This window comes from Pristiophorus japonicus, chromosome 4 (genome assembly GCF_044704955.1).
Source record: "Pristiophorus japonicus isolate sPriJap1 chromosome 4, sPriJap1.hap1, whole genome shotgun sequence".
Classification (NCBI taxonomy): domain Eukaryota; kingdom Metazoa; phylum Chordata; class Chondrichthyes; family Pristiophoridae; genus Pristiophorus; species Pristiophorus japonicus.
The window spans coordinates 291,806,811-291,820,696 of NC_091980.1; the positions used below are offsets into that span (position 1 = coordinate 291,806,811).

Consider the following 13,886-nt stretch of genomic DNA (forward strand, 5'->3'; position numbering starts at 1 on the left):
CGAGGAATACTTGCTTCCACTCCTGAAGCGAGTCCTTAGGTGGCTGAACAGTCCAATACGAGAGCCACAGTCCTCGTCACAGGTGGGACAGATAGTCGTTGAGGGTAAGGGAGGGTGGGAGAGATTTTCCGCACGCTCTTTCCACTGCCTGCGCTGGGTTTCTGCATGCTCTCGGCGATGAGACTAGAGGTGCTCAGCGCCCTCCTGGATGCACTTCCTCCACTTAAGGCGGTCTTTGGCCAGGGACTCCCAGGTGTCAGTGGGGATGTTGCACTTTATCAGGGAGGCTTTGAGGGTGTCCTTGTAATGTTTCCTCTGCCCACCTTTGGCTCGTTTGCTGTGAAGGAGTCTTGCTTTGGGAGTCTTGTGTCTGGCATGCGGACAATGTGACCTGCCCAGCGGAGCTGATCAAGTGTGGTCAGTGCTTCAATACTGGGGATGTTGGGCTGGTCGAGGACGCCAATATTGGTGCGTCTGTCCTCCAGGGGATTTGTCGGATCTTGCGGAGACATCGTTGGTGGTATTTCTCCAGCGACTTGAGGTGTCTATTGTACATGGTCCATGTCTCTGAGCCATACAGGAGGGCGGGTATTATTACAGCCTTGTAGACCATGAGCTTGCTGGCAGATTTGAGGGTCTGGTCTTCGAACACACTTTTCCTCAGGCGGCTGAAGGCTGCACTGGTGCACTGGAGGCGGTGTTGATCCTCGTCATCAATGTCTGCGCTTGTTGATCAGAGGCTCCCGAGGTATGGGAAACGGTCCACGTTGTCCAGGGCTACTCTGTGGATCTTGATAACTGGGGGGCAGTGCTGTGCGGCGAGGACAGGCTGGTGGAGGAACTTTGTCTTACGGATGTTTAGTGTAAGGCCTATGCTTTCGTATGCCTCAGTAAATACGTTGACTATGTCCTGGAGTTCAGACTCTGTATGTGCGCAGACGCAGGCATCGTCCGCGTACTGTAGCTCGACGACAGAGGTTGGGGAGGTCTTGGACCTGGCCTGGAGACGGCAAAGGTTGAACAGGTTCCCACTGGTTCTGTAGTTTAGCTCCACTCCAGTGGGGAGCTTGTTGACTGTGAGGTGGAGCATGGCAGTGAGGAAGATTGAGAAGAGGGTTGGGACAAAGACGCAGCCCTATTTGACCCCGGTCCGGATGTGGATTAGGTCTGTAATGGATCCGTTGGTAAGGATCACGGCCTGCATGTCGTGGAGCAGGCGGAGAATGTTGATGAATTTTCGGAGGCATCCAAAACGGAGGAGGACGCTCCATAGACCCTGTCAAAGGCCCTTGTAAGGTCGAAGAAGACCATGTGTAAGTGCTGCCACTGTTCCCTGCAGCTGTCGCGCCGCAAAAATTAAGAGACCACTCCCTTCACAACACCCTGGTCCATTCCGCAGCCACCCCCAGCACCCGCTCCCCACAGCACCTTTCCATGCAAGCACAGGAGATGCAACACCTGCCCTTTTACCTCCTCCCTTCCCAATATTCAGGGCTCCAAATTCTCCTTCCAGGTGAAACAGCAATTTACTTGTACTTCTTTCAATTTAGTATACAGTATTCGCTGCTCATGATATGGTCTCCTCTACATTAGGGAGACCAAACGTAGATTGGGTAACCGTTTCTGGTCGCCTGTCACTTTAATTCTTCACTCCATTCTCACTCTGATCTCTCCGTCCTCGGTCTCCTACACTGTTCCAACGAAGCTCAACGCAAGCTCGAGGAACAGCACCTCATCTTTCGTTTCAGCACTATGCAGCCTTCTGGACTCAACACTGAGTTCAACAATTTCAGAGTGTAACCACTGCCAATCTTTGCCCCCCCACCCCGCCGCACACACCCCCAAGACTTTCAGCATTTTCTGTTTTTATTCCAAATTCCAGCACTTGCAGTATTTTGCTTTTGCCTAAATTCAGCTAGTATTCCCTTGAGTTTAGAAGGCCGTGGGGTGATCAAATTGAGGTATTTAAAATGATTAAGGGATTCGATCAGATCATTGCAGAGAAACTACTTCCTCTGGTGGGGGAACCCAGAACAAGAGGGCATAATCTTAAAATTAGAGCTACACCATTTAGGAGTGAAATCAGGAAGCACTTTATCCACACACAGGGCAGTGGAAATCTGGAACTCGCTGCCCCAGTAGTTGCTGAGACAATTGAAATTATTAAGATAGATCAACAGATTTTTGTCAGCTAAGGGTATCAAGGGATATGGAACAAAGGCTGGAGTTGAGGTACAGATAAGCTATGATCTAACCGAATGGTAGAACTGGCTCGAGGGGCTGAATCGCTTACACCTGCTCCTGTGCTAAGAAGGAGTAAGTCACAGAAAAAGGCTGTTCGTGACCTTGGTAAGGGCCATTTCAGTGCTGTGGCCAATAACCTGAATGGAGGGATTCATGGAAGGAGTTAAACTTTACTCCAGAATACCTATCTAATCTTGCAGCCTATGTACTAGGTCAGTTGATCTATTTTGCTGTTGTCAATTCCATGATCTAATCAAAATCCTGGATGTATGTTAAGTTTTGGCCCAAACTGAAGCATGTAATTATACCAAGTATTAAGTGAGAAACTACCATTTGGCCCATTGAACCTGCTTCTTACAAATGACCGTGCAAAATTGTTAGTCATCTTTTTCAACTTGATCTTATGATGGAGGTGACTACATGGAATGGCCTTGCAGGTAGAATACCAGAGACAAAATAAACTCAAATTTCACCTAAATTGAGTTTAAAAAAAAAATAATTTGCATTTATATAATGCCTTTGTGACCTTAAGATCTCCAAAGTGATTCACAACCAATGAATTACTTTTTGAAGTATAGGTCACTGCTGTAATGTAGGTAAACACAACAGCCAATTTATGCATAGCAGTCTGTTTTTGTGACGTTGGTTGAGGAATAAATACTAACCAGGACCAATGTTCCCTACTTCAGTATTAAATGTCAGCCTCGATCGTGCGTTTAAAGCTTTGGAGTGAGGCATGAATCATGACCATTTATCTCAGAAGCAAGAATGCTATCACTTAGCCAAGGCCAACACCTAGCTCCAGAATATGTGTTGAACATTACAACTCTGAATGAACCCCACACAAGACACATGCAATCACTTGAATTTTAAAATCAAACTCGATCAATAGAAAAACCCAACAGAGCGCAGAAAACGAGACACAAACAAACATAACTCACCCGGTCAGGCCGGCTTTCCCTGCCAGGCATTTTCAGAATATCGTCAACATTTTTACTCTCTGGTTTCTTTTCAACACGTGGAGGAGCAGGAGGCGGAGGAGGAGGAGGAGGAGGAGGAGGAGGATGTGATGTATGAGAGGCCGAGGCAGGTATCCTCTCATCAGAGTATCCACGTCTCTCACCTGAAATTATTGATAAGTGGAGGGATTTGACCAATGCTGGTATTTGATTATTAATAAATATAAAAAGTTACAAAGATGTGTGTGCAGTTAAGATAAACAATGCAATTTTTCAAAAAGCAAAATAATTTTTATTACAACACTCAAGACTTGACATGAAGAAAACAGTAATGTTCAGCTATCGACTCAAGTACTCAAAATGAACAAAAATTACTGGTTTACAGAATGGCAAAACCATATCTAGAATGTGTGCAAATCGGGTTACCATCTTTGCAAACTGATACTGATATATTGGTAAGAGGTTAGAGAAAACAGAGAAAAGTGAGGATCCTGGAACTTGAAAGTTAAGTTGCAAAAGCAGCTAAATGGAACCAGGCTTGTTCTCATGGCAGAAAAGTTAATGATAGTAAACATAAAAATTTAAAGCAAGAGGAGGCCACACGGCCCCTTGAACCTGCTCCACCATTCAATATCATGGCTGATCTTCAACTTCTTCTCCATTTTCCTGCCCGATCTCCGGATCCCTTAATTCTCGCAGAGGCCAAAAATCTATCTCTCTCAGCCTTGAATATACTTAGCATCTACAGCCTTTTGGGGTAGAGAATTCCAAATATTCACAATCGTCAATGAAGAAATTCCTCCTCATCTCAGTCTTAAATGGCCGACCCCTTATCCTGAGACTATGCCCCCTAGTTCTAGACTCTCCAGCCAGAGGAAACCATCTCCCAGCATCTATCCTGTCAATCCCTCTCAGAATCTTATATGTTTCAATTAGATTACCTCTCATTCCTTGAAACTCCAGAGAAAATAGGCCCAATCTACTCAATCTCGCCTCATAAGACAACCCTCTCACCCCAGTGATCAATATAGTGAATCTTCGTTGCATCATAGGCATATCCTCGGGTAAGGAGATCAAAACTGTATCACCAAAGTCCTGTACAATGGAGTAAGATTTCCTTATTCTTCTACTCCAACCCCCTTGAAATAAAGGCTAATAAAGACACCTAAATCTCTGAACACCAACATTTAATTGTTTCTCACCATTAAAAAAAGATTCTGTTTTTCTATTCTTCCTACCAAAGTGAATAATCTCACATTTCCCCACATTATACTCCATCTGCCATCTTAATGCCCACTCACTTAACTTGTCTATATCCCTTTGCAGGCTTTGATTCCACCTCATAGCTTACTTTCCAACCTAGCTTTTTATCAGCAGCAAACTTGGCTACATTGCACTCGGTCCCCTCATCCAAGTTATTAATAGAGATTGCAAATAACTGAGGCCCAAGCACTGATCCTTGCGGCACCCCACTAGTTACAGCTTGCCAACTGGAAAATGGCCTGTTTATCCCTGTTTCTGTCTTGGTTTCTCTCTGATAACCAATCCTCTATCCATGCTAATATATTACCACCAACCCCATGAGCCCTTACCTTTCATAGCAACCTTTTATGTGGCACCTTATTGAATGCCTTTTAGAAATCTGCTAATTACATCCTCAAAAAACTCTAATAAATTTGTTAAACATGATTTCGCTTTCATAAAGCCATGTTGATTCTGCCTAATCATACTATGATTTTTTTTTTTTTGAAGTGCCATGTTACCACTTCTTTAATAATGGATTTCAGCATTTGGCCTATAGTTCTCTATTTTCTCTCTCCCTCCTTTCTTGAATAGCGGGGTTACATTTGCTATCTTCTAAGCCGCTGGGACCATTCTAGAATCTAGTGAATTTGGAAGAACAATGCAGCCACTATCTCTGCAGTCACCTCTTTTCGAACCCTAGGATATAGGCCATCAGGTCTGGGGGATATGTTTGCTTTTAGTGCAATTAGTTTCTCAAGTACTTTTCTCTATTGATATTAATTACTTTAAGTTACTCACACTTATTAGCCCCTTGGTTCCCCACTATTGGCTTTTGGGGACTGAGTCTATTGTTGGTATACTTGTGTGTCTTCTACTGTGAAGACAGATATAAAATATTTGTTTAAAGTCGCTGCCATTTTCTTATTCCCCATTATAATTTCACCTTGCTCAGCCTCAAAGGGACCAATGCTTATTTTTGCTACTCGCTTCCTTTTTCATTCTTGTAGAAGTTCTTTCAATCTGGTTTTATATTTCTTGCTAGTTTACACTCATTCTATTTTCTCCCTCATCAATCTTTTGGTCATCTTTTGCTGGTTTCTAAAGGTCTCCCAATCCTCAGGCTTAATACTATTCTTCGCAACATTATAAGCCTCTTCTTTTAATCTAATACGATTAACTTCTTTAGTTTGCCACGGATGGATCACTTTTCCCGTGGAGTTACTTCTCAATGGAATGTATATTCATTGAGAATTTTGGAATATTTCTTTAAATGTTTACCACTGCTTCTCTACCATCATAACTTTTAATTTAATTCACCAATATCCCTTAGCCAATTCGCCCTTCATACCTATGCAATTGGTTTTATTTAAGTTTAAGACTTTCATATCAGACTTAAGTATTTCACACTGAAACTCAACATAAAATTCCATCATATTCAGATCACTCTTCCCCAGAGGATCCTGTACTATGAGATTACTAATTACCCTGTCTCATTAGACAATACAAGATCGAAAATAGCCTGTTCCCTAGTTGGTTCCGTGGGGTACTGTTCTCGGAAACTGTCTTGAATGCATTCCATGAATTCGTCCTCAAGACTACCTTTGCGAATTTGATTTGCCCAGTCTATATGAAGTCTCTCCTGATTATTGTATTACTTTTGTTACAAGCTCCTATTATTTGTTGACTAAAAATCATAAACAATACCCCAACAGATTCTATAAAAGCCAGCACATTGATACATGTTGTTAAAAAGCAGTTGGGTAAATACCTGATGGTGAAAAGGACTTATTATTTGAATTGGGATAGATACAGATAATCTCTTCTGAGATTTTATTCCCATACATAGATGTCCCCAACAAAACTAAGTCCACTCACAATACTTAAATTGTCAATCATGCTACTCAGCTCAATTTACCATCAACTGGAAACCTAAGCCACTAAAGTATCTGATGCTAACAGGACTGCCAGTAATGGACATATTATGCAACAGTTTGATGTAGCTTGGATATAGCCATCATCTCAACCATTGGCCAGCAGTCATTTTAATGTTGCAAGGCTTAAATTGGCAATTTCATGAATATGCAATATAACTGACACATACATCATTGTATGCACTATATATATAATTAAGTACCTCCAAAACTACTAGGTGGGTGATCAAATGGTGGTCGATCAGATAAGCGATCAAACTGTGGTCTGTCAAAACCCCCTCGGCTGAAAGGGTCTTTATTGTCTTGATAGTTGTGATATCCACTTGACCGGCCAGATGGGGCGTGAGATATTCTGTAAGTGAACATACAAAAAAGAGTTTGCCTTTTGTAATTACTGGGGAAACAATTTTGTTTACTTACAAAGGACAGAAGAGAACCAGGCTCCTCCATGGCAAGGCAACCGAAAAGTATCTCCCCTCTGAACAGTTCGTTCGGTACAGAAACGTGTAGCTGCTTCACCGTCAGGCTTCAAGTCCAGAGATTGATTTGTCAGAGGCCAATGGGTGTAACACTTAAAACACATCTATAATGTAGGTTTCATTATTTGCATTCAAACAAGATGAACATATACTGCCGATACAGCTTCTCACCGCATAAGCGATGTGGCAAGATGTTGTGTCATTACTATATCGTTTAGATATAGTTTGTATACTTACTTGGTACAAAGTAGAAATGCTTTCTCAGCATGTTAATTCTTCATCTTGAGTAATGACATTTTAAAACAGGTCCAGTGCTTACCTTTCCTCACGCCCAAATCGCTCACGCTCAAATCCTTCCCTCTCGTAATCGCCCATTGGCCTGTCCCTGTAGTGGTCACGCTCTCTATCATAGTCTCTCCGGTCCAAATATGGATCTCCTCTTCGTTCCAAAAATGGATCTCGATCTCCATAACGATCTCGAGGGCCTAGAGAATCTGAATAGGAGAGAAACACTTATACGTGAGGTCTGAAGACTATTTGACTTATTTATTCTCGAGTGAATTTTTCAAATGCTTTTTATTTAAACTTGTGACTGCTGATGACATCATTGGGACAAATGGCAACAATTATTAAGCTTGACTGCATGAAAGAGTTGACCATAAATTGATTGCTTTTTATAGCAATTGCAAGTTTGGTTTATGTTAACAAGCGTCAATGATAGAGTATTCAAACAGGCTCATTTAGACAGGCTTTGAAAATTCACAGACCCCCCAAGTCAAAGCTACTACGTGCTGCTCAGCATGTTGCATTAACTCATCAATCAACTTGACATTTTCGGACCTTGGGTAGCGAGCCAATAAAACGTTAAAAGACTTTCAATTGAGCCAATAAGGTCAAAGGCGGCGAGTTCTTTTCTGTAAATTGATCCAGGTATAAAGTACAGCCATTTTGACCATGTGTCTCAGTAAGACAAAGAAACTGGCAATCAGCCAGCAGTTTGTTACTCTCTGCCGAGATTAAAAAGTTAAAACTACCATCGGAGTTCGTATTTCATTGGAAATTAAGAGATCTAACAATTTTGGCGCTGCAAACAGGATCGCTGAGGAAAGAAACTGAATTTTGGACATCAGAACTACATTTGAGGTAAGGACTCCTCTTTTTAAAAAAAGTCCTCGGTCCAAAGTCTAAATTCGCCTCTCCTTCTACGCGATTCCGAAAGCCTCCGGTTTGCGAACCCTCCGGTTGGTAGTCGGCTCGAGGTCCCATAGACGTCTAAACTTCGGCGGTGTGTTAGTTAATTAATCACTGACCTATTGATCGGCTAGCAGGCCTACGACTCGAGACCCCAGTAAAGAACTCAGTAAAGAAATGGCAGCAGGAGAATAGCGCAAAGAATCGCCTACAACTGTTAAAGGTGGACAGGCACCACCTCAAGTTTCGGTAGATTTAATTCTCGAACAGTTGAAAGAATACATAGAGCAACAATTCAACTTATCTAAAATCTGTATTAAGATTGAACAAAAGTACGGAACCTCCAAAGGACAATGGTCCTTGGACGAAATTAAAAGGGTCTGCAGAAAAACGAGACCCGTATGAAAAATAAAGAGCGAACTAAATGGTCCCTAGCGGTTATGGGCCAGATCCGAAACTGGAATGAAATTATAATGCGTTCCCAACATGATCGAGAACTGACCAGTACAAAGGATCAATAGCAAGCTGTTTGTGCACAACTGCGACAGAAAAAGCTTGAACTTGAAAAGCTGGAAGCGGAAGTTAAAGATCTTAAAGGTGAAATTAAAGAATGGAAAAAATCATTATGTCAAGAGACAGTAATAGGAAAAGGAAAATGTATTGATCAATTCCCAGGGTACCCATGTTTGGATAAATTAAAAGCGCAAACCCGAAGACACGACCGAGGAATAGATACGGTTTCTGAATCCTCCGACAATACAGAATTAGGGGTGCGCTTTGCCCCGTTTAAAAAAAGACGAGCTGTAGTCAAATCAGAAGAGACTGCGGATGAGGGCGGAACCAAAAAAACAAAGAGAAGGGTGTATGGAGAATACTTAGTTCATGATCCGGCAGACCCAGAGAAAATTGATAAATGGTCCAAGGAATTGCCCAATCCAAAGAAAGGGGGAGTAAAAACGTGGGACCAATTGGACCGCTAAAGAAATATATATCAACTTCATCCCTGGGACGGAGTGCAAATTTTGACCATAATGGTGCCAAAAACACAGGGAAGAAAATTGCACGACAAGGTAGATGAAGCTTTGGGGCAGAATGAGCAAGAATTAGACGCAGGATGTGAGGCGATTAAACACTGGCTGCAAGCCTTCAGTCCAGTTAAGACAGACCGGGGAAAAATTGCAGCCTGCCAACAGAAAGGAACAGAGGAGGTCCTGGAGTATGACGAGCGGTTTAGATGCACGTGGCTCGAACATTCGGGTATGAATAATCCGGATGAGGAAATGGATGAACAAGTGTTTGGACCCCTGAAAGCAGCTTTCGTGGCAGGTCTAAAGCCAGAACTGTCCAAAATGCTTAAGGTAGTGTTACCGGACTGGGAAGGTAGAGGAACTACATTTGCAGCATTGGTGGATCGATGTAACCAATTAGATCGGGATATGGGAGCTAAAGTCCGAGCTGTACAGGCTATGGGATGGAAATCCCAGGATTCTGATAAACAGTCATTCGGAAAATTACCCGGAAAATGTCATTATTGTGGGAAAGGTCACTGGGCCAAGACGTGCAGGGCAAAACAGAAAGGTCGTGGCTGGGGAAGAGGACGCAGCCAGGGATACAATTCAGCCAACAAGCCAGGCTTGTAACAAGATAACGACCTCATAGAAGCATTTAAGCCACTGACAATACAACAACAGAAGGAGTTACTTGGGATAGCAAAAAATGATTAGAGCCCACCCTGGCCCCCCTCCTCGCACTAATACAACAGAGAGGAGATGGGCTATATATAACTGTGAGGGTGGGCGATAAGGATGTGGACTGTCTTTTAGACACAGGGGCGGAATTAACATGCTTACCCCTACAATATGGAGACTTTTTGCCGTTGGATGGTAGGCACGTACAGCCTATGGAGTTGGGGGCCATAAAATGGAAATTAAAAGGACAACACCGGTACTTATAGGGCTGGGTCCACATGAACTAATCACGCCGGTCTGGATAGGCCCAGTAGATCAACCCCTTTTGGGAATGGACGTTCTAATCCAAATAGATTCATCGTTGCATTTCGAGAATGGTCGGGTGACATGGTCAATTAGAACTTTGAAGAAAGAAGAATTGAAGGAACACCCGATATGGGCTAAAGATAAGAACGATTGTGGCCTACTCCAGATGGAGCCTGCGTCATTTACAGGGACCAAGCCTCCATGCACTAAACAGTATCCCATCAGTCCAACTGCCATCGCGGGAATCTTACCGATTATTCAGCAACTGGAGAAACAAGGGGTGCTTATTAAAACGCATAGCTCCTCCAATAGCCCCGTGTGGCCGGTACAGAAATCTAATGAGACTTGGCGTTTGACTGTCGATTATAGGAAAGCTAACCAGTGTATTGATCAAAAAGCTCCTTTGGTCGCAGATCCCTCCACCATTTTTAATGCCCTCAAACCGGAACATAACTATTTCTCGGTTATAGATATGGCCAACGGATTTTGGTCGGTGCTTCTGGCACCGGAGGTTCGACAGTGGTTTGCTTTCACTGTCCAAGGACAACAGTATACTTGGACCCGGTTACCGCAGGGTTTCCACAACAGCCCTACGGTATTTCACATGGCTTTACAAAGCCATTTGCGAGAATTACCTCCCCTGTCATCCACAGTCATCCAATATGTAGACGATATCCTGCAAGCTTCAAACATGGAAGAACAGCATGAACAAGATTTACGAGCTTTGCTGGATCACCTTCGGCTGAAAGGACATAAAGCCAGCATCGACAAAGCACAAGTATCCCAAGAAGAGGTTGTATACCTGGGACAAAAGATTTCACAAGGAAAGAGAGAACTTACCCAGGATAGAACTGCAGCCATTCGGGCTGCTAAAAAACCCACCACTATTCAGGAACTAAGGTCTTTTTTGGGATTGTGTAACTTTAACAGAAATTGGATTGACTCCTTCACACAGCTTGCTCAGCCACTGAATGATATTTTAAAGGGGAAACGTGCCTCTAAAGAAGCCATCTAAAGAACAGCAAGAGGCCTTCTCGAGTTTGAAAAAGGTTTTGTGTTCAGCACCGGCTCTGGGAATCCCCGACAGTGGTAAGCCATTTACCCTGTTTGTCCATGAGAAAGAAGGATATATGACAGCTATACTGACACAAGAACATGGGGATCGACAAAGACCTATTGGCTATTATTCGGCAAAACTGGATGCGGTAGCCCTCGGATGGGGAAGTTGCCTAAGGGCCATGGAAGCTACATGTCGAGCGGTAATGATCACTGCGGGTCTAGTCCTCGACCAAAAGCTGATTGTCAAGTGTCCCCACACCGTACACGCTTTGCTGTCTATAAATAGAATGTCTCAGGTGACAGCAGCAAGATGGACCCGCTGGACAGCAGTTTTGGAAGCTCCTAATCTCCATATCGTCCGGGCCAGCCCGGTTAATCCCACAACTATGCTCCCGATGTCAGAATCGAGGGAGCAAGAGGGGGAGAATGTGAAGAGCATGACTGCGTGGAGATTTTAAAAGAAACAGAAGAAGCAGCCTTAGCAGCAGAGGAGCCTCTGCACAACCCAGACCTCATCCTGTTTACAGATGGTTCCTCCTTTGTTGACAATGGTACCAGAAAAGCAGGATGGGCAGTTACAACCTTATGAGGTAGTGGCAAAAGGACTGTTACCCTCAGGAACGTCAGCACAACAGGCCGAGTTACGGGCCCTGTCAGAAGAATGTCGAATAGCAGAAGGACAGACAGCTAATGTCTACACAGATTCGCGTTATACTTTTGGAGTCGCTCACGACTTTGGTATGTTATGGCGGAAAAGAGGATTCCTCACTGCTGCTGGTACACCTATCCGAAATGGAAAAGAAGTCCGAGACTTACTGGAGGCCATACAATTACCTCAGGAAGTGTCCATCCTGAAGTGTAAGGCCCATACCAAGGAAAATACCACAGAAGCACAGGGAAATGCCCTAGCCGACCAGGCAGCTAAAGATGCCGCCTCACAGAGCGTTCCTCCAGAAGAACCAACACAGATGTGCAGATTGAAAGCACTCAGGACTCTGACACGAGACCTTCAAACAATGCAAGGCGAGTGCTCCAGAGAGGAAAAATGGACATGGATTGAGGCAGGAATTAAGCTATGCGAAGATGGTGTCTGGAGACAAAGAGTTACCGACAAGCCAGTCGCGCCACAAGCGCTTATGCCTTTTTTTAGCCCAACAGATCCACTCGTGGGGACACTTGGCCTCACAACAGATGACGGCACGGTTCCAGAAAAGCTGGTGGGATCGGGGATTTAAAAAACATGCCCAGCTGGTAACAGACCGCTGTGTGGTTTGCCAGAAAAATAATTCTGGATCCATCACGGTAATGCCCCAACTGAGGCCCCCTGCCCCTGTCGGACCATTCCAGCATCTGCAGGTTGATTATATATCTCTTCCTTCATGTCAAGGATACACTAACATTCTTGTCATGGTCGACAGATTCTCTAGATGGGTAGAAGCTGTCCCAACTAAAAGAGCCACAGCCAATCACACTGCAAAGGTCTTGTGTAAGGATTACATTCCCCGATGGGGAGTCCAGAGTAGCATTGACTCAGATCAGGGAACACACTTCACAGGTGCTGTCTGCCAAGAAGTCTGTAGGTTACTGAACATTACGTGGGATTTACACTGTCCTTATCATCCACAATCATCAGGACAAGTAGAGCGAATGAATTGAACTCTGAAACAACGGCTTGCCAAATATCACCAAGAAGGAACACCATGGCCCCAGGCACTACCAATAGTGCTATGTAGCATTAGGGCAACCCCAAACAGAACTACAGGTCTAAGCCCATTTGAAATTATAACAGGAAGACCCATGTCGCTGCCAGGAACTATCGATTTACGGAAAGCTGATGTTCACTTAATGAGTGACACTTTGTTATCATACTGTCAGAACTTAACCAATGCTATTAGTTCTGTTTCCCGACAGGTATCGGCAGCTTGGGTAATCCACCCGAAGGAGGACACGACATCATCCCGGGAGTCTGGGTGTATGTGAAAAAATTGCATAAAGAACCTTTGGGTGCCAAGTGGGAGGGACCTTATCAAGTGTTATTGACCACCCAGGCAGCTGTTAAAAGTCCAAGGAAAGAAAGCCTGGATCCACGCTTCACACGTTAAACGAGCACCCGTAACTGAAGCTGAAATCTAATAAAGACAATTACTTTTTGCGAAAATGTATAAATTTACTGTAATATTGATTGTAGGTATTCTAGGCATAGGCCTACTTCTTACTAGCCGACCCTCTGCACCAAAGGGAAATAGTAGGGTAGCAAGGGAATTACATGTAAATACCTTTTACTTTTACATTGCTTGTTTATGATATGCTTAAGGAAAGGTGGTTTACTGGTTGAATTAAGATATTGATTTGGATTAAATTGGAGTAAGGTTAATTAACCTACTAAAACCAGACTTCCATTGTGGCCACGATGGAACTCGGGTTGGTGTAAATTTGTGTGGAAGCTACTAGTCCGGACATGTGGCGAAACACATCAACAAATTTTAGAAGGAAACTCTATTAACATATATGGAATTATTTTGTAGAATGTTTAACCAGTGATACCTGAAGTTTTATGATTCAGTTTGTGAAAGAATCAAAGGGGGGATTGATAGAGTATTCAAACAGGCTCATTTAGACAGGCTTTGAAAATTCACAGACCCCCCAAGTCAAAGCTACTACGTGCTGCTCAGCATGTTGCATTAACTCATCAATCAACTTGACATTTTCGGACCTTGGGTAGCGAGCCAATAAAACGTTAAAAGACTTTCAATTGAGCCAATAAGGTCAAAGGCGGCGAGTTCT

General features: G+C 43.5%; 1 protein-coding gene across 2 annotated transcripts in view; it reads right to left on the reverse strand.

Moving 5' to 3' along the window:
- Window positions 1-13,886, reverse strand: part of ylpm1 (YLP motif containing 1) — a 153,884-nt gene that overhangs the window by 43,926 nt on the left and 96,072 nt on the right. For both annotated transcript variants that reach the window (XM_070879577.1, XM_070879576.1), the window contains 3 exons: window positions 7,178-7,352; window positions 6,583-6,731; window positions 3,186-3,367 (listed from right to left, as the gene is read on the reverse strand). In XM_070879577.1, coding sequence (XP_070735678.1) covers window positions 3,186-3,367; window positions 6,583-6,731; window positions 7,178-7,352 — 506 coding nt within the window. The remainder of the gene's footprint in view (window positions 1-3,185; window positions 3,368-6,582; window positions 6,732-7,177; window positions 7,353-13,886) is intronic.